Here is a 24301-nt window from a genome sequence, read left to right as displayed (position 1 = left end):
ACAGAGCTGTTAATCCTCACTGCTAAGACCACATCTTCGGAGGCAGTGCCCACTGGGGAAATTATACTGCTGGCTGCTGTCCTTTGGTTGCATTGTCGGGAATAACAGGTAGGAGCCCTCACCCCTCCTCCCTAAGAGGAGGTTGGTTTTACTGTGATTTAATTGCCTGCAGAGGTTGGAACGTGGAGGGCTAGAATCATACTAGTCAGCCTGGCCTTCATGAAACATATACAGTTTACATGGACAGCCACGCGTTCGTGGTGGGGTCACCCGGTGCTCTGAAATCCTGCCGGCCTCAGGCACAGAGGCCCTGCCCATTCCAGGCATCTCTCTGCATACTGTGTGGAAACATTCTTTAGTGCTTCATGGACATCACAAAAGGATGACTTGCAAAGGATTGAACTTCCATTATGGAGTGAGGCTTTCGATTTGTTTGTTTGTTTGCTTTCGTGTATTTTTAGCATATGGTCCTCAAAAAAAAATTACGTACAAGTATAAATAATATAAAGTGGGGCTCTGATAGTAATTTGTGTTTTAAAGAAGGCCATTAAAGCCTTCTTAAAGCGTATTAAAGAAGGCTAAAATTCTTAGGGAAAGGAAGGAAGGAAGGGGGGAAGGGAGAGAGGGAGGGAGGGAGGAAGGAAGGGGGGAAGGGGAGGGAGGAGAGAGAAGAAAGGAAAGGAAAAGAAAAGAAAAGGAAAGGAAAGGGAAAAGACCATGTCCAGCCTCAGTCGATCTCCCGTCTTCTAGCATCTTCCAGATTTTGCCAGGTTTTTCAGGAGGATTGTCTCCCCTGATGGGCTTTGCAAATGCCTATCACCTCGGGAACTGATTTCCTCTCCGCTTACTGCAGTTTTCTCTTTTCTCTGCACTGAAGATTCCTTGTTGAGTTTGCTTGGTGTCTTTCCTCTGTGTTTTCTCAGACCACGGGATGGTGCAGCTGTTGTTTTACCCATGATTGGATGCCCCATTGGCAGGAACTATAGATGCGATCTTATTGGCTAAACAATCTTTGGAACATTTACCGAGGTCACAGAGGCTAACTTTGTACCTGTTTAACACCCAGTATCACCCAGAGTTTGATATGATAGACATACACTGTATTCATTTACCCAGAATAACTTGTTGAGCACCTGGTATGCACCAGGGTGAGTGACCAGTCATCAGCCAGGAGCGGAAGATCCAGATATTAACACAACAAAGTCCATGGCATTGTGGTAGACCGCCTCTGCTGGATGGGGGCAAGAGAGGACCAGCGGAGTGCACACCTTTCTAATGACTGAGGAGGCCAGTCTGAGTTCAGAACTGTCCTTGAAGTTCTCCGTGGGAACATGGCAGTGGGGAGAGAGCCAGCACACAGGCCCCATATCCCAGTGGGCTCGGTCAAGGTTCGTGATGTGAGTGGACAGCCAAGCCTATACGTTCGATCTCCCGTTCATCACTCCCCCCTCAGCAGACAGCTGCCCTCGGCCACCCCTGGGTTTCGGGGTGCGCACACGGGTGGGGAAGTATATCCTGAGAAGGATGAATGTGAGAAGAGGCCCAGGCAGTCCTGAGAAATGGGCTCATGGCCATCTGGCCAGAGAATCCCAGGGTCTCTAGTACCCAGACCACGTAGAGCTACCTTGTATGACATGCTAGTCATAAAATAATTTTTGTGTTATTTACCCGTGTCACATCTGTCTCCCTCACTGGAATGTAAAGGCCCCCAATCTTGTCTTCTTCCCGGATGTATATGTCACCGACTGAGGTTCTTGGCCTCCTTAATCAATAGAAATTGATAGGAGGCCAGACAAGAAATTCAGGCAAGGCTTTACTGGGGCTCCTGCTGCAGCAGGGGGGAGAGAGAACAAGTAACAGGTTCCCTGGCTCACTCTGTCCTGGGGGGAGGGGGGGCGGCGAGTGGGTTCCTTATAAAGGGTGAGGGCAGGGGCAGGTCCAGGGGTTGAGCTGCAGGGGCAGCTTAGGTGATTCGCCCACCCCTTTGGTGGTGGTGTGTGCAGGGGGCGTGCACAGTACCATGCTTTTGCACACCCTGCTTTTTGCTCCTGGATTTTCAGAAACGGCAGTTGGCGTTTTGGTCTTTTCGTATCTTGTCGTCCGTAATTTGCCCCAGCTGTACATGCACTCAGGTATTTTTAGCCCCTTATCGTTTCTTTGTGTTTTGTGGCTCAAGGAGGAGTCTGTCCAGGTGCAGGCACTGCAGCCAAGGGTCCCAGGTCCCAGCTTGTCTCACACACACCGGCGCCGAGGGTACAGAGGTGAAAAAAAAAAAAAAAAAATCCCTGCCCTCCTCGTGGACATTACATTCTAATGTATGTGTGTGTTGGAGAGGGAAGATAATAATATTTAACTGTCGACAATATTGAATGACTGTCATTTAAATGAAGTGGAAGACAGAGTCGGTTTAGCTTTGGCTTGGAGGGCCCAAGTTTGCTGTCTGTTTTAACAGTAGAAGCCTCTGGCATGTAGCATAAGCATGCGGTAGCATCTATGAAACAGTGTCACCAGGCCAAAGGTCAGGGGTCAGAGGCATGGCCAGCAGTCACCAGGTCTTTTCTAACCTTCACCAAACTGTCTTCTTACCAAACTGTCAAGCCGTGTGTTGCCCTGCCTGATAGAAGTTTTATCATCGTTGAAGTTCATTATACTTTTAAACTTAAAGCAGAGCATGTATTTCCACGTGTCTCAGTCCATTCGGGCTGCGATCACAAAATACCACAGACTGAGTGGCTTATGAACAACAGACATTTCTCACAGTTCTCAGGGCTGGAAGTCTAAGATTAAGGCGCTGGCAGAGAGTCTAGTTCCTGGTTCATAGATGGCCATCTTTTCATTGTGTCCTCACTTGTTAGAGGGGCAAGGGAGCTCTCTGGGGTCTCTTTTACAAGGGCACTAATCATACTCACAAGGGCTCCACCCTCATGATTTTTTACCTCCCCAAAGCCCCACCTCCTAATACCGTCACCTTGGGGATCCAGTTTCAACATATGAATTTGGGGGGGACACAAGCACTCAGCGAATGACACCATGTATTGAATATTTGCAATTAAAAAAATGCTTTCTTGGGAGTTGCCTGGTGGCCTAGTGATTAGGGTTCCAGGCTTGCACTGCTGTGGCCTGGGTTCAATCCCTGGCTGGGGAACTGAGGTCCTGCAAGCCACGCAGCATGGCCAAAAAAAAAAGCTTTCTTATTTGTGTGACAGGAAATATTACATAAATTGCTTTTTACCAACTGTATATGTCCAGTGTTTTGGGAAACATTCTGAATAGAGTCTGGATTTTCTAACAATAATATATTAATATAACCAACAGCACATCTCCAGCTAACCAACCTGAAATTTGCAGCATATTTCTAAACATAGATTTGTAATGAACCAAATTGTCTCTAGTTCTTAAATCACCCCCTGAAGGTAGGTTAGCTGCTTAAAGGATGCATTAACTATTTTAGGTCAGTAGGGTACTTTGTGGTGCTTTTATCACCAAGTGCTGCACGCCACCGGCCCTTTTCCTGTCAACTCCCTGATCGTGTAGCCTATTTTTAATATTAAATCTCTCTGAACCAAAGTCATATCTTTCTGGAAGGTTAGACTTTTAGAGCAGTATATTAATAATGTATTACCAAATTACTGAGTCATTTGGCCTGCTTAAGTATCTAACCTAGTACCAAAAATCATTTAACCAGTCTTATGAGAAAAGCCCAGTGTTTCAGTGGAGACTTCAAATAATCATTTTAATACATTGTCTACAGAGAAATGTAATACTTTAAAATGTTAACATTTCACGCCGAAGTATTTTTCTTTTAATTCTTGTTTCTTTCCTGATACAATTCCTGCATCAACATTTACTCTATTTCTTTTTTTTTTTTTTTTTTTGACTTGAATCAAGAGTTTTTCAGAAGATCCCAAGTTTGCTTCCCTTCCCCACAGGCAAAAAACTATCAAGGTTAAATCAAAAAATTAGGGAAAATATGAATCTGCAAACACTCTTTTTACAACACCAGAAGTATTTTCAGAGTGTTTTGTTAGACATTTCAATTGCAACAAGCATGAGCTTTTTAGTTCTAATCACAAAAATGGTAACATTACAGAAAAAAATTAAAATTAGTCCCCTGAATTAAAAAACAGTGAATCTAGTCCTCTATCTCCTGTTATTTTTGTGTACTCCTAGTATTTTTACATACATGAATGTATGTATTTATAGAAATGATTCAGGTTTTTTTTTAATTTCTTTCTTTTTTTTTTTTTTACCAAATACGATCATGATAAACATTTGCCTATAATGCCCTTTAGTCTCTGTAACTATTATTAAGGTTGTATAATAGTTTAAGTTTATGAACCATAATCTAAGAATTTTTTAAAGACAGGTCCCAGAAGTGAAATCATTAGCCTAGATACATATTAGTCTAGATACATATCTAGATACAAACAAAAAGAACTTGGTTTTCCCAAAAGGTTGTACTAAAGTAAAACTATGAACAAGATGTGAAAGCATTGGTTGTAACGTGTCCTCATAACATTGTGAATTGGCACTTTGCAGAGAGTACTCGTTTAATGAGGAAATGGTATTGTGTCTAATTTAGTGAGACTGAACATTTTTTTCCAGATGCTTGTGGGTAACTGATTTTTTTTGTGAATCTTGTATCCATAACCTTTGTCTGCTTATGTCTGTTGTTCTCTTGCTGTGTTTCGTATCAATGAGAAAAACTTATGTATATGGAAAGAAAATTTTAGAGGGTGAAATCTTTAAGGACTGAAGCCATATCCCTTTTCACAGCTCTGGGGTTCCCTGGAGGATACATGTGCTGACTGTCCTTTAATGTCTGTGGATTGATGGTTCATTGCCACCTGGGAGAATTCTCTCTGGAAGGCAGGATCCAAGGTTCATCGTTTGATTGTTCTGCCACTCAAGAAAAAGCTCGCAGCTGGACATATCTTTTGATATGATCTTTATTTAGTAGTAGAGAGCCTGTTAAGATGTTCCAGAGTTGTGTATTTGTCCAGTTAATAGGTGCTTTCCTTTTAAATATATGATCCAAAATTGCTTGAAGAAATATCTTCCTCCTGTGCTGACTTGATTTTTTAAACATTCCATCTTACTAGAAGTTATATGTACAGTCACGTTTTTTTTTCTGCTGTGAATTTAAACTCTATTCTCATAGGACCAGCAGGAGCAGTGTATGAGAAGTAACAGTCTGTAAACAGTCTATTTGAATATGTCATATTTACAATGTATTTTCCACCATCTGTAAGGAAATGCTCGAGAATATTCTTTCTGGTAGCTTTGATTTACTGTACTCATTTTGCAGAGGGGGAATTAGCCTGGGGAATATTTGCCTGACTTGCCTATGGCTACACAGTGAGTCATTAGCAGTGTTAGGATTGGAAATTTAAGTCCCTGGAATGAAGAAGTGCAATTAATGGGAAAAGAAGACGCTTTATAGAAAATAAGCTTTAATTACATTTTTAAAATGTCAAAATCTCTCTTACCTTTCTTGGAAGGGTGCTATATACATTTTAAGTGTAATGACTTTTCTTTTTAGTAGCTTGCTTGTTGTGGAACATGTTTATTTAATCATCAGACAGTTGACATTTACACTACGTTAATGAACTTGGTATTTATTGAGGTTTATGATAAAATACCAAGTATATCTTCAGGCTGATGTTTTTGTTTTATTCTTCTACTCATCATAGCAAATATTTATTGACATTAACTATGGGTAAGATTGCTGTTGGTGTTTTTTATTTTGTTTTTTGTTTGTTTGGGTTTTTTTAGTAAGGAAGAGACATGGGAATATTTAGGAATGTTTTAAGAATGTTTAGAAATGTTCAGGAATGCTAAGGAGGACCCTGTATAGCAGAATAGCTTCAGGGTCTAGGATGTGAGGAAGAAAAGGCTCTCTCTCTCTCTGGTAACCCTATTCATTCATTCAACACATGTTTATAGAGCATGTATTCTGTGCCAGGCACTATTCTAGGCACTTAGGATAAATGAGTAAATGAAACAGAAAAAAAAAATCTCTGCCCTCATGGATGTTATATTCTAGTGGAGGGAGGTAGACACTAAACAATAAACATAATAAGTAAATTATATTGTATACTAGGAGGTAAAAGCACTATTTTTAAAAAGTTGAACATGGTAAGTGAGATGAGTGATGCTGGAGGGCAGTGGGGATTGCAGTTTTAAATTGGATGGTAGAGGAAGTCTTCATTGAAAAGGTGCCACCTGAGCAAAGACTTGAAGGAAGTGATCATCGTGTGGAAATCTAGGGAGAGAGCTTTCCTTGGTGCCTGTGAGGAGCGTCAGTGAGGTTGGAGCAGAAAGAAGGAGGTTGTGTGTGAGACGGGAGGATGGAGGAGAGAGGTGGAAGAGGAGATCCCAGCCAAGCAGACTCCTCAGGAGCAGCCAGTGGGTAAGAGAAAGACCGAGAGAGAGTGCTTTGAGAAAGCAACTTTGAGTGAGTGAATAAAGGGTGGAGAGTGATATTAAACAACCAGGCTCGATGCTACCAATAGGTTAAGATGAGCGCTGAGAATTGACCCTGGAATTTGATTCATTGCTGATGACCTTGAGCAGTTTTGGGGACAGCGGTGGGAGAGAGTAGGCTTAAGAGAGATCCGTAGAGAACTGAAGTGAGCGTGGGCAACTTCTTATAGGCTTTTTTTTTTTTTTCTGCAAAGGAGAGCAAAGAAATGGGGTGAAAGCTGGCAGAGAAAATGAAGTCCAGGGGAGGTTTTCTCAGGCAGAGGGAAATAATAGTATCATGTCATCTGCATATAATGACAGTTTTACCTCTTCCCTTCCAATTTGGATGCCTTTTATTTCTTTTTCTTGTCTGATAGCTGTGGCCAGGACTTCCAATACTATGTTGAATAGAAGTGGTGAAAGTGGGCATCCTTGTCTTATTCTGGATTTTAGCTGGAAGGCTCTCAGGTCTTCATCGTTGAGCATTATATTGGCTGTGGTTTTGTCATAAATAGCTTTTATTATTTTCCTATTATTATTATTTTTCCTGTTATTTCCCTATTATTAATATTTCCTATTATTTCCCTGTTATTAGTTTATATTTATTTATCTATTATTTATTTATTTATATTGATTTATCTATTATTATTTTATATCTATTTAGCTATTATTTTATTAGATGTGTTCCCTCTGAACCCACTTTGGTAAGATATTTTTTCATGGATGGATGTTGAATTTTGTCAAATGCTTTTTCTGCTTCTGTTGAGATGATCATGTGGTTTTTTTTCTTTTGTAGATGTGGTGTATCACATTGATTGAGTAGGCAGAGGGAAATAATAATGTGTGTATGCTGAGTGGAATGATTCAGTAGAAAGACTAAAGGTAGTGATGCCCACTCAGAGTTTCTTGCTATATCCATACCCATCATGAATTCCTATACCCAGAATTTTCTATGTGGCTTCATTCACTCCTTTAATTTTTTTCAGCAATATTTTGAGAAAGTCCAGCTCTCCCAGGCCACTAATTTTCTTCTTCTTACCTGTTCATTTTTATTCTCATGAATGAAAAATAAATTTTTAAGAAATCATATTAGCATGAAAAAACACTTGTAATCTATCGCCATCAGTAAATATATATCATAGGCTAAAAAACTCCCCCAACATACACAAACACTGTTGTAATTGTGAAGGGAAATTATTTATCCTATGCTTGAAATCTAAAACTCAAAATAATGTTAAATTTCCCATCTAATATTAGCTTTTTCATAGTGGTTCTTTTTAACAGTGTCACGTTTTACAAATATTGGACTCTTCTACGAAACGTAAACATCCATCATACCCTCAATTCGAGGAATAGTTTGGTCATTACGGTGTTTTAATATATTACTCTTAAAAATATGTAAGTTAGTCACATCTCTGAGACTTGGACCTATCATTTCTACTCTGTAGTAACTTTAGTTTCAGTGCTGAAAACTAGCAACTGTTCCTATTGCACTGAAAGATTAGTCAGAAGACCCTTGAATTCCAGCCAGCTTCAGGCCAGAGTAGCTACCAAAGAGGCTGCTGAAGGCCAGCTTGCCACAGTTATGCTCATTTTCAGGGAAAAGGGGAAAACTTAAATACCTGCTTTCTTGACTTCCATTGTTTTCCTATTCTACTTACCTGCGTTCCATTGCAGATAAGTAAAAAAAGAATGCTTTACAACTGAGATACTCTGAATGAGGAAAATTTCAGGGTATCAGGCAACTTTTCACAAAACTGTGTTACACTGATGAATGAGAAACTATCTGGTTCATTGCACCTTCATTGTGCCTTTGAGGAAGATAAAATTTGAGAATCTGTGAAGATGTATATGTGTGGGGGGTGAGTGAGGGGATGGGGAAGGGACGTGGACAGGCAGAAAGGAAAGGAGGGGGAGGGTGCCAAGCTCAGCACAGATAGAGGTGAGAACTTGGGAGTCATCGTGACACATTACGACCTTTAGAAAAGTTTATACCTGTGCCTGGCAGACAGAAAAAGATGTTTTCTATAGCACAGGGTACTATATTCAATATCTTGCAATAACTTATACTGGAAAAGAATCTGAAAACGAATATATATATATATATATATATATATATATATATAGTGTGTGTGTGTGTGTGTGTGTGTGTGTGTGTGTGTGTGTGTATAAATAAACTGAATCACTTTGCCGGACACCGGAAACTAACACAACATTGTAAATCAACTATACTTCAATTTAAAAAAAAGAAAGAAAAATGTTTTTGATTAATAGAAACATCAGTTGCATGTAGGGATTTGTTCTGGCTTTTAATTTTCTGAACTGATGTATGCATGGAACTTAAATTCAGATTGCTGAAGGTTAATTCCTACCCCCATCGATTTTTAGCTCTGTAACCTCACTCAGGTAACTTAACTTCTCTATGTCAGTTTCTTCATCAGTGAAAAATTGAGAAAATTAATTATTAAATTATGTAACACTGGTGAATCAGCACCGTGCCTAGTACAGTGTAAGCATTCATTAAAAATTAGCAGTTATTATCACTTGTCTACGTAGTCTAGCCTTAATAAATTGATTGCTCGAATTAATGTAATATAGAACAATCTCAAAAATATACCGATGTTAGCCTTTAAGAGATAGCCCTGGATTTAGAAGGAAGAAATTCAGAGAACTGTGTTTAAACCCCAGAAGACAGGATTTTCCCAATAATGTGGAATTTACTGACAACTTAAATACCGCTCCTAATTAAGAAAATCAAACATGTAGAAGGAGTTTTTCTGTGAGGTGATGCCACATAAATGAAAAGGATTCCCAGAATACATATTCCAGGTGTGTCACCTGCAGAGAGAAAAAGAAGGGAAAGGAGAGAAGGCTTAAATAAGTACACCTGCAAGATAGCACGTTCGCCTCACTGATCTCTGTTCATTTCCTCAAACTGCGAAGCATTCCTTGTCCTCGGGGCCTTAGCATATTCCATTCCCTTTTCCTGTCTTGCTTTTCTCAGCACATCCAAAGGCTAACTTGTTTTTTCTTTATCTTTTGGGATATTTCAGCTTAAATATCATCTCAGATGATCATCTTGTCTTCCCAGCTAAAGTAGCATCTTCCCATCATCATTTTCTCGTCTCAGCCTGTTCACTGTTTTCTCAACTGTAATTATTTTTCTGATAATTATTTTAATTGGTCTTCTTCACTAGAATATCAAGCTTCATGATGGAAACTAAGTCATAGTCCCAGCATTTAACTTACAGTTGTAGCACTTATGGTTCCAAATTAGTAAGTACTGAATAGATGCACGTGGTGTGTGTTTTTGTTCAGTTTGGTTTGGTTTAGTTTCAGGGCAAAATTTAATCTCTTCACCAGTACTTATGAAACTTACACAAAGTTTACAAATTTTCCTATGCTCTTGAGAAAATTGAAGCTAATATGTTAGCTTTTACTTAATCATAACAGGGATGAACTTGGATGAACACCATCCCCACAACAGGGATGGTGATAGATTTATCACTGTCACCTCTGTTGATATTTTCAGGTTTCGCCAAGTGGCAAGCCAGTCACATCTGAGATTTTCGCGATTGAATGGATTTGAATAGTAATTTTGTGACATTGGCAAACCAGAGTATACAATATTAGTGAAAATGGGCTTCATCTGAATAGCCCGTGTCATTTTTGAACTTAGCATAGTCCTGTACACGAGGAGTCTTATGCATGAGTCCTATACCTTTGAAGTCTTGAGTATTTTGGATGGGACACAGCTTTGTCTAAAATTAAGGTAGCCTTGGGATACTATGAGAAATTGATTTTGCCCAAGAGCATTGCTTCAGGCTTCATACGAAGAGTTCCTACAGAAATGGATGACCCACTTGGGATCCAAGATGGTGGTCCTCAGTAGGCTGAGAGGAAGTACAAGAACATTCAAGAAAAACCGTCCTGGAAATAGACATGATTGAAACAGTAGAGAACAGCATGAAAAAAGCAAACATTATCGCTACAAAAAAAAAGTGTTAAAGGAAAAGCTTGATGCTTTGTGTGTAAATATTTGGCATAAATTGGAAAACGCCAGAAACTGAATAATAGATAGAAGCATCAGTTAATCCAATTAACTAAAGTCTCCAGTAAGCAAAGAACACAACTTGGAGTGAGACTCCTGAGGATAAAAATAAATGATCCCAGGTGAGCTATTGGTAGACATTAGCTGCAGGTTGCATTTTAGAACTGCATGATGAGGAATGAGAATATTAAGATGTGGAAAAGGACATCTGTGATGTACCTGCCAGGACAAATACTACAAAAGTTCAGCTAATCATATTGCAGGAACCCGAGAGATCAGGGGTACATCTTGTGCTAACCTTTTCTGGATTTACGGAAGTGACTGCCAGCTCTTCCTGATTGAAGGCTACTTGAGTCAGAATGACCCAGAAAGTCCATATGGTACCAAAGGCAAAAGCTTAATTAGATACACCACTTCTGACTGCATAAATCCACACTCCCAAAAGGAAGGAGATTAATTGTAAGGCACACGTTTGGAGGGTGACTTTCAAAAATGCAAGAACTCTGGAAGCTAAACAGCGCTACCATTTAATAGTGACTCTCTTTGGATGGGAGAATTTAAAGTAAATGTTATCTGTGTGCCTCTTGTCCTGTAACGGATACATGTAACTTCTACAATGAAAAGTATTTGGAAAATGTGTACTTCACATATCCAAGGAATGAAAGTCACGTGGACATCAGTTGAAGTCACACATCATATTGTCAAAGGTTAATATATTGTTGCAAGTATTCAAAAGATCATTGCTGTTATAAAGCAGAAACTAACACACCATTGTAAAGCGATTATACTCCTATAAAGATGTTTAAAAAATTATAAGAAAAAAAAAGATCATTGCCAAAACTCAGTGGAGAGGGGCTCTTAAACTGCTTAATTATTTCAACCTGGAAACAGGTCTCAAAATGACCGTGTAATTAAAAGCTACATCTGATTATGAGCAAAGGATTTTTTAAAGCTTATTTTGTTCAAAAGGGAATGAGATCACACACAATTGTGTGTGTGTGTGTGTGTGTGTGTGTGTGTGTTACTCTCTTCCTCTCATTATGGGCTTCTTAATGACAGAAACTTTGTATCTCACTGAGGCATGACCTGATCCTGTCAGGGTGACTGGGTTTAAAATGCCGGCACTTGTGACTACGGGGCATGATGTCTTTTATGGGATATAATCATGCTTCATGGTAATTTTCTGCTGTGCTATCCCTGCTATAGGAAACCCTCTGGGAAAATTAGGAATCCCCTAGCCTGTGTGTTGGTGTAGAAAAACCCGTCTCCCTTGTGAATTGTACTAGAATGAAAAACTTGCAATGCATTTCCTATTCCTCATGCATTTTACATTCACTTGATAACAAGATAAGTAATCTATTTATTGATTTATGTTATGATACCACAATGAGGGTGCATTTGATCTACAACATTTATTCTAAAGCCTCTATTCTGTATTTTCTGGTGTTTAAGTCATGAAGATTGGTCTTAGCCTAGAAATGAAAGGAATGGGGGTGGGGAGGGTTTGGAAGGGAGGGAGGGAGGGAGGGAAAGTAAGGAAGATTTTCATAAGAATCCTTTCTTTCATTCGCATGAGACTTTACAAAACAATCCCCACCAGGACACTCAAACAGAAATGTAGCTCGGAATGCAGTGATAGTATTTTATGTTTACTTTAAGAAACCTGGAAGTGTGTGCTTCTCCATAAACTTTCGAAAATGTAATTCCATTAGTAGTGGAAATTAATAAGTAACTTTCTTTCCCAAGCCCCAGTCACTTTATTTGTAAGAAGAGTTTGGACCAGATTGTTCTGTGAATCTTAACGCCACCTGATAAATCAACCGAGCTTTGAAATTTCTTCGTAATTACGTGATAACAGTTCACACTGTTATTTATTCCAGTGACTTTATTTGGAAGGGTAGTTTCTCAGTTGCAGAAGCAGTTCGAAGTCACTTTGAGCTCCGTTAAACGCATTGCTTAGCGCTGTGAGTACTTTCAAGACCTAACGCAATGGGCAAATCTCTCGCATTTTGTTTAGGAAATCGAGAGCCGTCAAGAGCGGCTTGATACTAGGAGGGATGAGCACGATTTGATTTTGGTCGCCCATCAGTGTATATCGTATTTATTATCTACGAATTGTCCAGTGGCATAGGATATACTTTCTGCAGCAGATTAATGGAAAGAGATCCTTAAATGGAAAAAAAAAAAAGAGGGAGAGATTACACTTTATTTTTGAGAGAATGATCTGAAATAGAAACACGCCAAACATTACAGGTGCCTGTTACTATAGAAGCAAAAAGCCCTTTCCAGATGTTTACACTTTGGATGCAAAATGGCAATCTGACAGAGACTAACCATGTGATGTGAGCGTCTGCGTAAAAAGGCTACACACGGAGCATGCCCAGTGCGGTGAGCGCGTCCTCCGCCCTCCCCCTCCAGATCTCTGAAGATAAGGCTTGACCTTTGCACTTGCAAATGTCACTGCATACGTTTTGCACTAGGTTGGTTTGTGTGTGTGTGTGTGTGTGTGTGTGTTTTAAAGGCTCTCTTACAACTAATGTCTTTTAACGATCCAAGAGTCGGGAAGAGAATAGGGTAATAAGATGCATGAAGTTTAGGACGAGTTGATGCCTTTGGATGCACTTGAAGTGTTATCTTTAAAGCAATCGAAATCATAGGAGTGTTTGTTTCCCCTCCCCACTGGCTGGAATGGGAAAATAAGAATCTCCTTGGACTGGAGTCCTCCGGGCTAGGAAGTGAAAGCCCCGGAGGCAGAAAGGGACGGAGAGGAGGGGTTTGCCCAGAGCATGGACGGGAACAGAGAAGGGGTTCTGCGGGGCTCAGCGCGCACTGAGGATCGGTGCCCGGGGCTGCAGCTGCGGACGAGAAGGGCGCTGTCTGGCTGATGAAGGCCACCTGGGTCAGGCTTCTGAAACGCGCCAAGGGAGGAAGGCTGAAGAATTCGGACATCTCTGTAAGCTCCAGGGCTCTCGTTGAGGGGAGACGTTATTTTGTCGTTGTTTCTGCTGCTGGTACAGTGAGGATTGTCCGGGGCGCCCGTGATGAGTAATATGTTGATTGCTGGAGAGGGAACGGGAGAGAGTCCTGTAATCCTCCGAGCTCCTTTTCCTATTCTGTGATTTATTGCCCTAGGAGCTCTCCCGGGCAGGTGTTTTCCGTAGACAGCTTTGATGAAATATCTATTTAAAGGGATTGAAAAACAATGTGTTGCTTAAAGACTGAGGGAAGCTGGCGGCTATTGCATTACAGGTTTGTCAGAGGAGCTATCAGGTGAATACGGAGGTAGGTACAAAAGGATGCTTCACATGAAAGTGGGTGTCATCTATGGTAGAGACATTTCAGAGAGTTCAAGTTGGTAACTCGCTCGACTTTCCTGTATGTTTTATTAGCCTGTCTTCTTTCTAATTGGAAATTCTCGCTGTAGCTGTAGACTGTTCTTGAAGCTCTCCTTGAAACCCGCCTGTGCCCTGCGGCGCACTGCAGCACAGAGCTGGTTTGATACAAAGAACTTGTTCTGGCTTCCAGAAAGGCTGCTAACTGGCCCATAAGGTTTGGGAAGGAATGGTAATTTGGAAGGCACAGCTCTCCTAGTGCGTGGTCTGCAGACCAGAGCGCCATGTGTGGAGCTGGTTTGCCACCAGGTGGATTATTTTCTCCTCTTTTCAGGAATGGATAGCACAGTCTAGGAAGCTGACTGCCGTGTCAGTGAGACGTGGCCATTGCAGACCTCATAGATGCAATCTCTTTTATTTATTTATTTATTTATTTTGCGGTACGCGGGCCTCTCACTGCTGTGACCTCTCCCGTTGCGGAGCACAGGCTCCGGACGCGCAGGCTCAGCGGCCCACGGGCCCAGCCGCTCCGCGGCACGTGGGATCCTCCCGGACCCGGGCATGAACCCGTGTCCCCTGCATCAGCAGGGGGACTCTCAAGCACTGCGCCACCAGGGAAGCCCGATGCAATCTCTTTTAAAAGGTCGATTTCCCTCTCCAGGGTTCGGCAGACTCCTACACCAGCCGTCCCTCCGATTCAGATGTTTCTTTGGAGGAAGATCGGGAGACGGTGCGCAGAGAAGCACGACGACAGGCCCAGGCCCAGCTGGAGAAAGCAAAGGTAAAACCCTCCGTTCTCCGCCAGGCTCTTTGCAGGTCGTGCTGGGTCCGTGATGGGCCACCTGTGGCAGTTCCTCCTGAAGTGCACATGTGGTCTCTCTGGCGGAAGAGAGGCACAAGCAATGGAATGTGCTTTCTTCCCTTGACAGAGAAAGGCAGTGTGACATATGGGTGGTCTTGCCTTTTATGTTGTTTTATAATCCAGGCAACTTGTTTCCGTGGGTGGATGGTTTATTTAGACACGCAGAAAGGATCCCTGAATATGCAAAGAGGAAAAACTCCTTCTAATATCACAAGGATTTTACTTCAGTTTTTTCAGGAAACCATTTCTCTGCTCAGAAAAACAGACATTCTTCAAGCTAATGTTTATTCTCTTAGACAACAATTTTTCTCCCAAATTTTACTCCCTAGGTGTTTTATGATGGCATTTTTCTTATATTTACAAAATGGATTGCATTATGCTTTTCAAAAATAAAACAAGAAAGGATTTTATTCATTAAAATTGTTCCCTTGGAGCACTTTCTTCTCCATCCCACAGTAACAAAGTGCATATATATGGAAGGGGGGACTGGAAAAGACATATGAAACATAGAAGCACAGAATTCAGCTGAGACTGTTTCATTTCACTAATGGCCATGACTTGGATTCTTTTCACCATGCATTCGTTCAAATAGCAGCTATTTCTAAAGCATCGACTGTTGTTCATGTTCAGAGGGCCTTGGTGTGTGTGGTAACTCGGTAACTTTTAAGTGAACATATTTTAACACAGTCTTCATTGGTTTTCTTTTGAAAAAATGACTGCTTCGAAAAAAGTGCCGTGTTGATCTTGCTAAAAAAAAAAAAAGAAAGAAAATCGAGGGTAACTAACATTAGAATACTTCTGCTGGCTGCTTCATCTCTGAGATGAGTAAAATCTCTGTGTGTTGCTATGGGAATCGTGGCTTGGAGATGCTCGTTTGAACGCATGGACTGCCATTATGTAATATGCATGTGACCTGTAGCCCAGCTGCCATAGTAGTTTGCAGGGGAGCTGCCAGGAGACCTTGACTTTTAAAAAGAAAAGCAGGACTTCGGGACATCAAAACAGTGTTCTCACCTCAGCGAGCAGGGAAGTCATCTCCAGGTGCGACACAGTCTTGACTGTGAGAGGATTCATAAAGGGCAGAGGCAGGGAACTGATAAAGCAAGGTGTGGCCCAGTTGCCACCAACTAATCTGCCCTACCCAAGTGAACCATTTAAAACATTATGCTGTGACAATATGGATGAAAGTGGAGGGCAGATCACAGAAGGACAGACACTTTATGATTCCACTGACATGACGTATCTTAAGTAGTCAGACTCCTAGAAGCAGAGAGCAGGATGGTGGTTGCCTGGGGCTAGAGGAGGAGATGGGGAGCTGCTATTCCATGGAGAGAAAGTTTCAGTTATGTAAGATGATTAAGTCCTAGAGATCTCCTGTACAACGTTGTGCCTGCAGTTTACAATCTACATTTAGAAATTGTTAAGAGGATAAATTTCTTGTTAAATGTTCTTACTGCAATAGAAAAATTATGAAGTTGAAATTAAATAATGAATGTATGACTAGTGAAGTTAATTGCCCCAAATTTGCGGTGTAGCTAATATAAGTTGCAATTTAGAATCTGAATTCTACACTCTATATTTTGCACCTGGGTGAAAAGAAAAGTCAAGAAAAATAAATGAGTCTGTATTCCAGAAATAAGAGTGTTGTATTTGCACTCATTCATTGTGATTTTTTCACATACCAAAATTAAACAGTTTCACAGGCTCATATCACATCATCATACAACCCAGTGTCTTGTAGGTTTGCTTTTCACAAACCACAAAGTCTTTAGTTATCTGATTGGTGCATTTTTGTCTCTCACTGCTGTAAGTTCTGAGTTCAGTGACACAGCTGCATAGAACTTTTAAATATTTTTCAACCCAGTGTGGATCATAATATTGTTCCTAAATCAAACCAGATTCGTGTTATTTGTCATACAGACTAAAAAGCTTATAGTTACAAGTGAAGTAGAGATGAAAGAAAATGAAGAGAATTTAAAACAAAGGCAAAATAATTGAAGGGGTATATCGTATGTTTAATGAAAATAGTTTACCTACATCCATTTTTCTTCTTTAAAATTAGGCCCACATCTTAAACCTCTGATGTATTCAAATGAGTTACACTAGGGTGAGTGAGAATTGGAATATGTTCTGAAAGAAGATACAGAGAGCAGGATTTAAGTTTACTTTTAGTTAAAATCATGGTTTGGTAGGCCTGATTTCTTAATTCTGATATCTTTGAAGAAGGCATACAAAAGAAGGATTGTAGATGGGCCATTCATTAGGCTATTTTTACTCTCCTCTCCTCCACCAGTAGATCATTGTGCCTTTGTGGGACGTATCTCAAAATGAAACGTTAAAGTTCAAAAATATACGAAATCATTGTTTACTTTAAGAGACTTTCAGACACTTTTTCCATTCATTTTGGAAGACTCAAAACGTTTTCTCCATTTGTTTTGTAACTATGATAGTGTCCCTCGAACAGGAAGCCTTTCTAAGTGGGTGCTTTAACTTACAACCCTGCAGATCATGTGCCCTAAGTGTGTGCAGATGCCTGGAATAAACCTCAACAGTGCTTTCAGATCCTGGTAAATATGAAATATATTATCCATTAATTGCCAAGAATATGCCCATGAAATAAGGTGATTGGCAAGGAGTGAAACTAGAGCAAATACCTTTTGAAATTACGTGACCTACGTAAGGTTATATAACCAGGCCGTCTGTGATTCCCATAAAACCCAATAGTTTTCACTACTGCTTTAGTATGGCTTCTCTTAAACTAGTAAACTCTACAGTGAACAGATTAAATATTTATTTTGAGGCAAGTAACTGATATGACCTTGTCTTTCAACTTGGTGTTTTCTGATCCCAGATGCACATTTTGATCTTGTTCAGGTTTGCCGTACTTTGCAAAGCCTGCCCTATTTAAGCTAGTGCTCTTAAACACAAATGATATTGTCTTAAACACAAATAATATAGGAATTTAGTTTATTCCCACATTGATCTTTTTATTAGAACAGGTTTATTGAGATATAGTTCACTCATTTAAAGTGTACAGTGTGGGACTTCCCTGATGGTCGAGTGGTTAAGACTCTGTGCTCCCAATCCAGGGGGCCCAGGTTCTATCCCTGGTTGGGGAAATAGCTCCCGCACGCATACCACAACTAAGAAGCCCACGTGCCACAACTAAAAAAAAAAAAAGAAGATCGTGCGTGCAGCAATTAAGACCCGAAGCAGACAAAATTAAATAAATAAATAAAATTTTTTTAAAAAATCAAGTGTACAATTCAATGGTTTTTAGAATATTTAGCATGGTGCAGGCATCGCTATAACCAACTTTAGAAAATTTTCATTGTCCCCTAAAGAAGTCCCATGTTCTAAATTAGTGGTCATGTCCCATTCTCCCCACACACCGCAGCCCTAGGCAACCACTACTCGACTTTTCTGTCTCTGTAGATTTGTCTGTTCTCGTTATTGCATGTAAATGAAATCATGCAATAGGAGGTCTGCTGTGATTGGCTGCTTTCACTTATGTAACATTTTCAATGTTCACTCCTGTTACAGCATGTATTGGTACTCCGTTCCTTTTCCTTGTTGAGTAATATTCCATCGTCTGTATAGATCACATTTTATTTCTCCATTTATCAGTTGGTGGACGTTTGGGTTGTTTCCATTTTTAAGCTATTGTGGATAATGCTCTTACATACATTCATGTACACATTTTTGCATGGATGTTGCTGGTTCCTAAGATCATTTTTTTTCAATTGAAAGCATTTTTTTTTTCTTTTCCTTTTCACTCCCCAAAAATGATCCTTCCTGCCCTACGTGCAGAGACTCTGAGTTGGGAAATCTGGATGTGGAAGGCATTGGAGCAGAGATGAAATGGGTTCGGTGTGGTATTCTTAGCAGAATGGATTAATGTTAAATTTTAAGTCAATTGCTCTCTTATTAGTAAATGTCTACTATATTGAAGAAAGTGTATTGGTCACAGTTGGTGAGTAGGGAAGGCATTGCAAGACCAGAGCCACAAGAAAAAAACAGGCAGATATTTTGCTGTAGAAAACTTCTAGTATTTGTTTAGGGAGAAAAGTCGTGGCCTTAAATCACACTAATCAGAAGCAGAGGAGAAGTGTTTTAGGGGAGTAAAGAGGTCTGTGAGTCTCCAGAGGAACAGACTGCCCCCTTCTGGCAGAAACAGAAAATCCTTCCTGGAGGTGGTGACGGCTTCGAACTATACCTTCCAGGATGGAGTTTAGCTTGTAAAGTAGAAAGTGGGGAGTGGAGGAGAGGGAAGGCCTGATAAGTAATGTGAGTAATGGCTAACATTAGGAAAGGCTCAGCAGCCAGAAAACATGGAACCTTCCAGAGGAAGGTACCAACTGGAAGATGTCTTTATTGTAGCCTCACATTTAATTGCTAGTTTGGCTGGGTATAGTATTGATGTATGAAAAGCGTTTTTCTTCCGAATTTTAAAGGCGTTGTTTTGTTTTCTTCTGGCATCCAGCACTGCTGTTGTGATTGCCCATGTCATTCTGTCTCTGAGCTCGATTTCTGTATAATTTTCTCTAATATTTTGAGAACTGTTCTTCCCTTGGAATTTTGAACTTTCACCTTGGTGTGAGGCTTATTATTTCTTGTGCCCGGCTCTTCGTGTGAATGTTCAGTGTGAAGGGCCAGTCACTTCACTTCTGGAAAGTGTGTTATTTGTTTATTTGTCTCTTTATTTGGTTTTGATCGTTTCTTCTCCCGTTCTTTCCTCTTTTTTCTGGTTCTCTAGTTTTTCACGTGTCTGATTAGAGTTTTCTTCTCCACTCACGTTTCCCTACCGTCCCTCTGCCTTCTTGTTCTAGTCATCGAGTTCTTCTCCACTTTTAACCTACCTATTGAAATTTTATTTTTGAAAATGTCTAATTCCCAAGAACTTTCCTCTTGTCTCCCTTTTTATAGCTTCTTGTCCTTATTCCATGGCTATGATATTTTCTATCTCTTAAGATTATCTTTTAAAGATTTTTCTGTAGGTGTTTTTTAAACTTTTTCGTTGGATTTTATTCTTACATCTGGAGACTTTCTTCAAAAGTTTGACTTGGGGTTATCCATTCATGATTAAGAGCATGACATTCAGCTGACCGGAAGCTTCTGGACTGCTGGTCTTTTATAGGGTAGTGTGGGGGGGTGGCTTTTCTTTTCATCTGATTGGTGTCCCCAAACGAGTCCACAGTCTCTAGATGCTTTAGTTTTCACTCTTTCTACTCTGTGAATTGCCACTGCCTATTGTTTTCTCTACCCTACGTGTTTGTCTACTCCCATCTCATTTTTTGTTCTTTGCATCTATGGGTTTAGGCTTTAAAAGAAAAGAACTTTCAGGAGGAAGCATTTGTTCGGTTGACCGTGTTTTTATTCCCCACATTTATCAATAAACATACTATAAAAGAGGAAAGAAATGTTTCTCATATTACCTCAGTCCATAAATGCCTTAGACACTGGGAGAATCCTACCCAGTTGGAAATATTCCCCTACCTGACCTTTTCAGAAGAAAGAAGAAACAGGAATGTGGTTATTCACCTTCAACCCAAACATGAATTTTTATTTCAAGAAACATTAGACATGTTTTTAAAAATGAATCTTACTGGGAAAATCACGTGGGAGGTAGGAGAGAAGTGTGTATATATGCCTGTATCACATACTCACATACTATATCTTATCACATACTATACACATAGGGGGAAAAATAACACATTTAATTGGTAAGAAATAAAATCCAGCAGAGAGGTCTCATCACCAAAAACATGAAGTATGGGAGACATTCTTTGGAACATATTTTAGGCTCAAATTATTTTCCCATTGTTGATTTTAATGTCTCTTAATTTTTGCATTGAAACACTGTCAGCCCTCTTTTGCTCATAGCAACTACCTTCCAAATACAGCTAGAAAATTGGCAAAATACATCTAATTTCCAACGTCGTGAGTTCGTTTATTGTTGATATACATATTAACTTAGGTTGCATTTTTTTCTACCTGTAAGAAAGCAAAAGTATGTGAAAGCCCTGTGCACCCGTTAGGCTCCTGCGTAACTCATTAAATATGACTGGGTACGTAGAGTCATATACGCTGGCGCTGTAATTCCACCCATCTCCAGTGTTAATTGACAATAATAGTAATAACGCAGTACTGACAACACTTGCTGGGTGATTACTGTTCATGATAGCCAATTTGAAAGATAGAAGAGGAGAAAGCAAAGCTTTTTGAAATCTCTAGAGCAGTTATGATCATGCGGTACCTACAGCATCAATTCCTGTACTGTCTTTTACATCAGAACAAACTGCTCTCTGTTTAGTGGCTTAGGTCACGATGTTCTTCCACGCATCACTGGCCAGCTGGCAGGTGAGCTGGTGACTGGCTCATCTGGGATGGACTCTTGCCCGTGTCTGTAGGTTGGCAGCTATCAGCTTGGGTGGCTCCTTTTCCTCTGGGTGGTCTCTCATCCCCCAGCAGGCTGGCTGGCTCTTGCTCACACTGGTCTCAGGGTTTTTCTTCTCTACTGAGTCAGTTTTGTTGGGCAGGTCCTGGCTACAACATAAGCCTATTTCTACTACCTCTCTGGTTGTTCCTTTTCAATCTCTTCCACCGTTTCCCTCCACCAAAGTGTGGAAGTTCATCCAGCCAAATGCACCAACCTTGACCTTCTGGCTTTTATCATTGGAGGCATGCCTTTGGTTTTCAAACTGGTGGATTCTTGGGAGCTGCTACAGAGGCAGAGGGCTGTCCAGCAGCTCGAGTTCTGGTGCATTCTTCCTAGATGCAGACAAAACAGCTCTCTCCTTTTTTTTTTTTTTTTTTCTTTCTTGACATATTGGGACTTTTGTGTAAGCTCTCCTTTTGAATAGAGAGCTTCACGTCCATAATGAGTTTTAAACCACTACCATCTTTCCTTTTACCATCTAGTCCTTCTCACTGCTTCATCATCACATTAAGTCTAAACCTCTGCCCTTGGCCTCTCTCCCTAGTGTTAGTATCTCACATCTTCCTTTTTACGGCATCTCTATCAGTTCTGACGTTTAAAATGGAGCTCCGCACGTTTTTCCTTCAAACCCTTTCTTCTCTGCATTTTCTTATTTCCGTCAATGTGAATTCCATCCTCCCGCGCTCAAAGCCTTGGTCCAGGGGTCAGCAGGTTTTTTTCTGTAAAGGGTCAGATAGGAGACGTTTAAGGTGCTGCTGGTCACGTGGTCTCTGTCACAGCGACTCAACTCGGGAAAGTCTGGATTTGGATTCCATCTCTGCCGTAGTCTGACTGCTTGACCTTTTGATAAGTTATATGTGACACTCTTGGTTCCAGCGATAACTGCATGAGCTGTACACGTCCAGTCCAGAGTTCCCAGATAGGGGACTGGGATGGGCACAGGTGGCTGGAACACACTGCTCCTGCCTTCAAATTCAGTGTCTAATGGGGAGTCCGTATTAGAAACCATGAAACCACTATTTTCATTCCCTTTTCAGTTGTGCAAGGTCACCCTACACCATTATATATGGTTGTTACCAAACTCAGGTTCGACTGCTTGTTGCTCAAGAATCCAACACTGAGACACAAGTGTTGGGTAAAAGGAAAGATAGCTTCATTGAGGAGGCCAGCAATCCTGGGGAGAAGGTGGACTCACGTCCCAAAGAACCAACTCCCCATTGCCAATCGGGGGCAAGAGCTTTTCAAGGGGAGTTTCATGGGTGTGTAGGTAGAGGGAGGGGGCTTCATGCGGGATAGCACAGTCAGTTCTGACAGTCATCTTGTAGTTGATCGTGGGGTGGTCTGAGCAGCATCATCTTGATTGTTTCAAGTACAGTTAGTCTTCAGTTCCAGGGTTGGTTTGCTCCCATTTCTTTGAGACCAGCTCTCAGAATTGTGGCAGCTTATGTCATGGCTACAGTCTGGTCATCATGTAGTTAACTTCTTCCACCTGGTGGGGTTTCAGTATCTGCACAACAGCTCACAGGACGTGGCTCAGAATATTATCCATAGCCCTTGAAGAGGAACTAAAGGTCCTTGACTTTGTTTAATGACTAAACTATTATTATTTTGTTTTGTTTGATGGTTTTCCTTCGTATCTGCATTTTCTTACTTCTCTGATGAAACGTATTCTTTGGCTCAAGTTTTTCTACAGACAAGGCAGGTGGAGGACTTGGGGTGGGGGCTTCTGGGAAGGCCCCATAGGGCTCTGCTCCGTCACGTGGTCACTACTGTCTTGGAGTTGTTTCTGACTCGGTGGTGAGTGCTGGGTGGCACATCTGTACTGTCCAGTGACAGCTGCCCTGAGTGGCATTTGCACTATTACGTCATGTTGACAGCAGCTCATCGATCAGGTCCAATTGCACTCCTATCCGTCCCCGGGACTGAGGCGGTGTCCTGTCCCCTGCACTAGACTTTGAGCCCCTTGAGAGTAAAGGCAGGCTCTGTGCTTCTTAATCTTGTGGCTGTAGATTCGTGCGTCTGTTATCAAGAGCAAGTTAACACAATGCTCTCTTGCTCTTCTCACGGGTTCTTTTCTGAGTAACACCTGAGTATTTTAGGAATAAAATTACATATCGTTCCCTGTTTCCTTATGGTTATATTTATCTTGGCAGTCTACCCAGGAGTGAGTTTTAAGTTTCCAATGGATAAGAGTTAACATGTTTTAAAGGGAACCCAATACTCTAATTCAACACTCTCTTACAGTGGATTTATGGTTTTTATTAATGGGAGTTCTAGGGTGCTGAGGTTTGCCCACATTCAAACTGCACTCTTGTGTAAGAACCCTTTTAAGGACTGTTAATATAATACAGACTTCTGGCTGTTTCAAAACCATAAATGGATTGGGGAAGGATTATTATAAACTTTGCTGCTCAAGCCTTCTTTTTCATTGAGAGCTGTAACTGAACATCTTTGTGGTATCTTTATAAGCACAGCTATAAATACATGATTCTTCCCTCTTTTTCTCTCTACCGGATATGAACGGGGAACAACACAAAGATCTTTAAGCAGTTAAAACACTCAACCTCTCCCTGCTCTTGAGTTTTTGCCCCACCAACAACTAAAGGAAAGATGTTGAAAACTGTAAGACAGTAGAATTTATTCAATTAGCAAACATTTGATGGGTGGTATTGTGCTATTGAGCTAGGAGCTAGAAGAAGGAGTATCAAAGATCTGCTCGATGTGGTTTCTCCCTCAAGAAGCTTCTGGTCCAATTAATGATGATGCCAGACATGTGTGTCCTGACTGAGCATAAGGTGATAAGTGATAGACTAACAGCAGTGAGCCAAAGGCTGTAGGAATGGGGAGCAGGTGGATGGGAGGTACTGCTGGGGTGGGAGAGGGCTGGAAGACCAGAATCAGGGCAACGGGGATTATAGATGCCCCACCATGAAGTGGATGTCTCTTTGTGGATAGAGCCTTTGCTAGCCAGTGATGTGCTTTTTTCTAAGGTTATCAAGATTGCTAACTGAGGGTCCAACAGAGGCTGTTATTTTGGTTTAATTTTGTTTAAATCCCATCTAATTCCAATTTACCTTAAACTAACCACACCAAAGTGGATTTTATTAATGCTCTTAACCATTTTGAAGTGTACAGTTCAGTCATGTTGACTG

General features: G+C 40.8%; 1 protein-coding gene across 7 annotated transcripts in view; it reads left to right on the top strand.

Annotated features, from left to right (window-relative positions):
• Positions 1-24301, top strand: part of CACNB2 (calcium voltage-gated channel auxiliary subunit beta 2) — a 403112-nt gene that overhangs the window by 246319 nt on the left and 132492 nt on the right. For 4 of the 7 annotated variants that reach the window (XM_030832369.3, XM_060292019.2, XM_060292021.2 and 1 more), the window contains one exon: positions 14510-14629. In XM_030832369.3, the coding sequence (XP_030688229.2) occupies positions 14510-14629 (120 nt within the window). Of the gene's footprint in view, positions 1-13002; positions 13470-14067; positions 14158-14509; positions 14630-24301 lie in introns of those variants that run through there. The other 3 variants (XM_060292042.2, XM_030832367.3, XM_060292043.2) reach the window with 2 other exon arrangements.

This window comes from Globicephala melas, chromosome 2, assembly GCF_963455315.2.
Source record: "Globicephala melas chromosome 2, mGloMel1.2, whole genome shotgun sequence".
Lineage (NCBI taxonomy): Eukaryota > Metazoa > Chordata > Mammalia > Artiodactyla > Delphinidae > Globicephala > Globicephala melas.
Note: the sequence above shows the minus strand (reverse complement) of the source record. Positions and strands in the feature narration are given on the sequence as shown.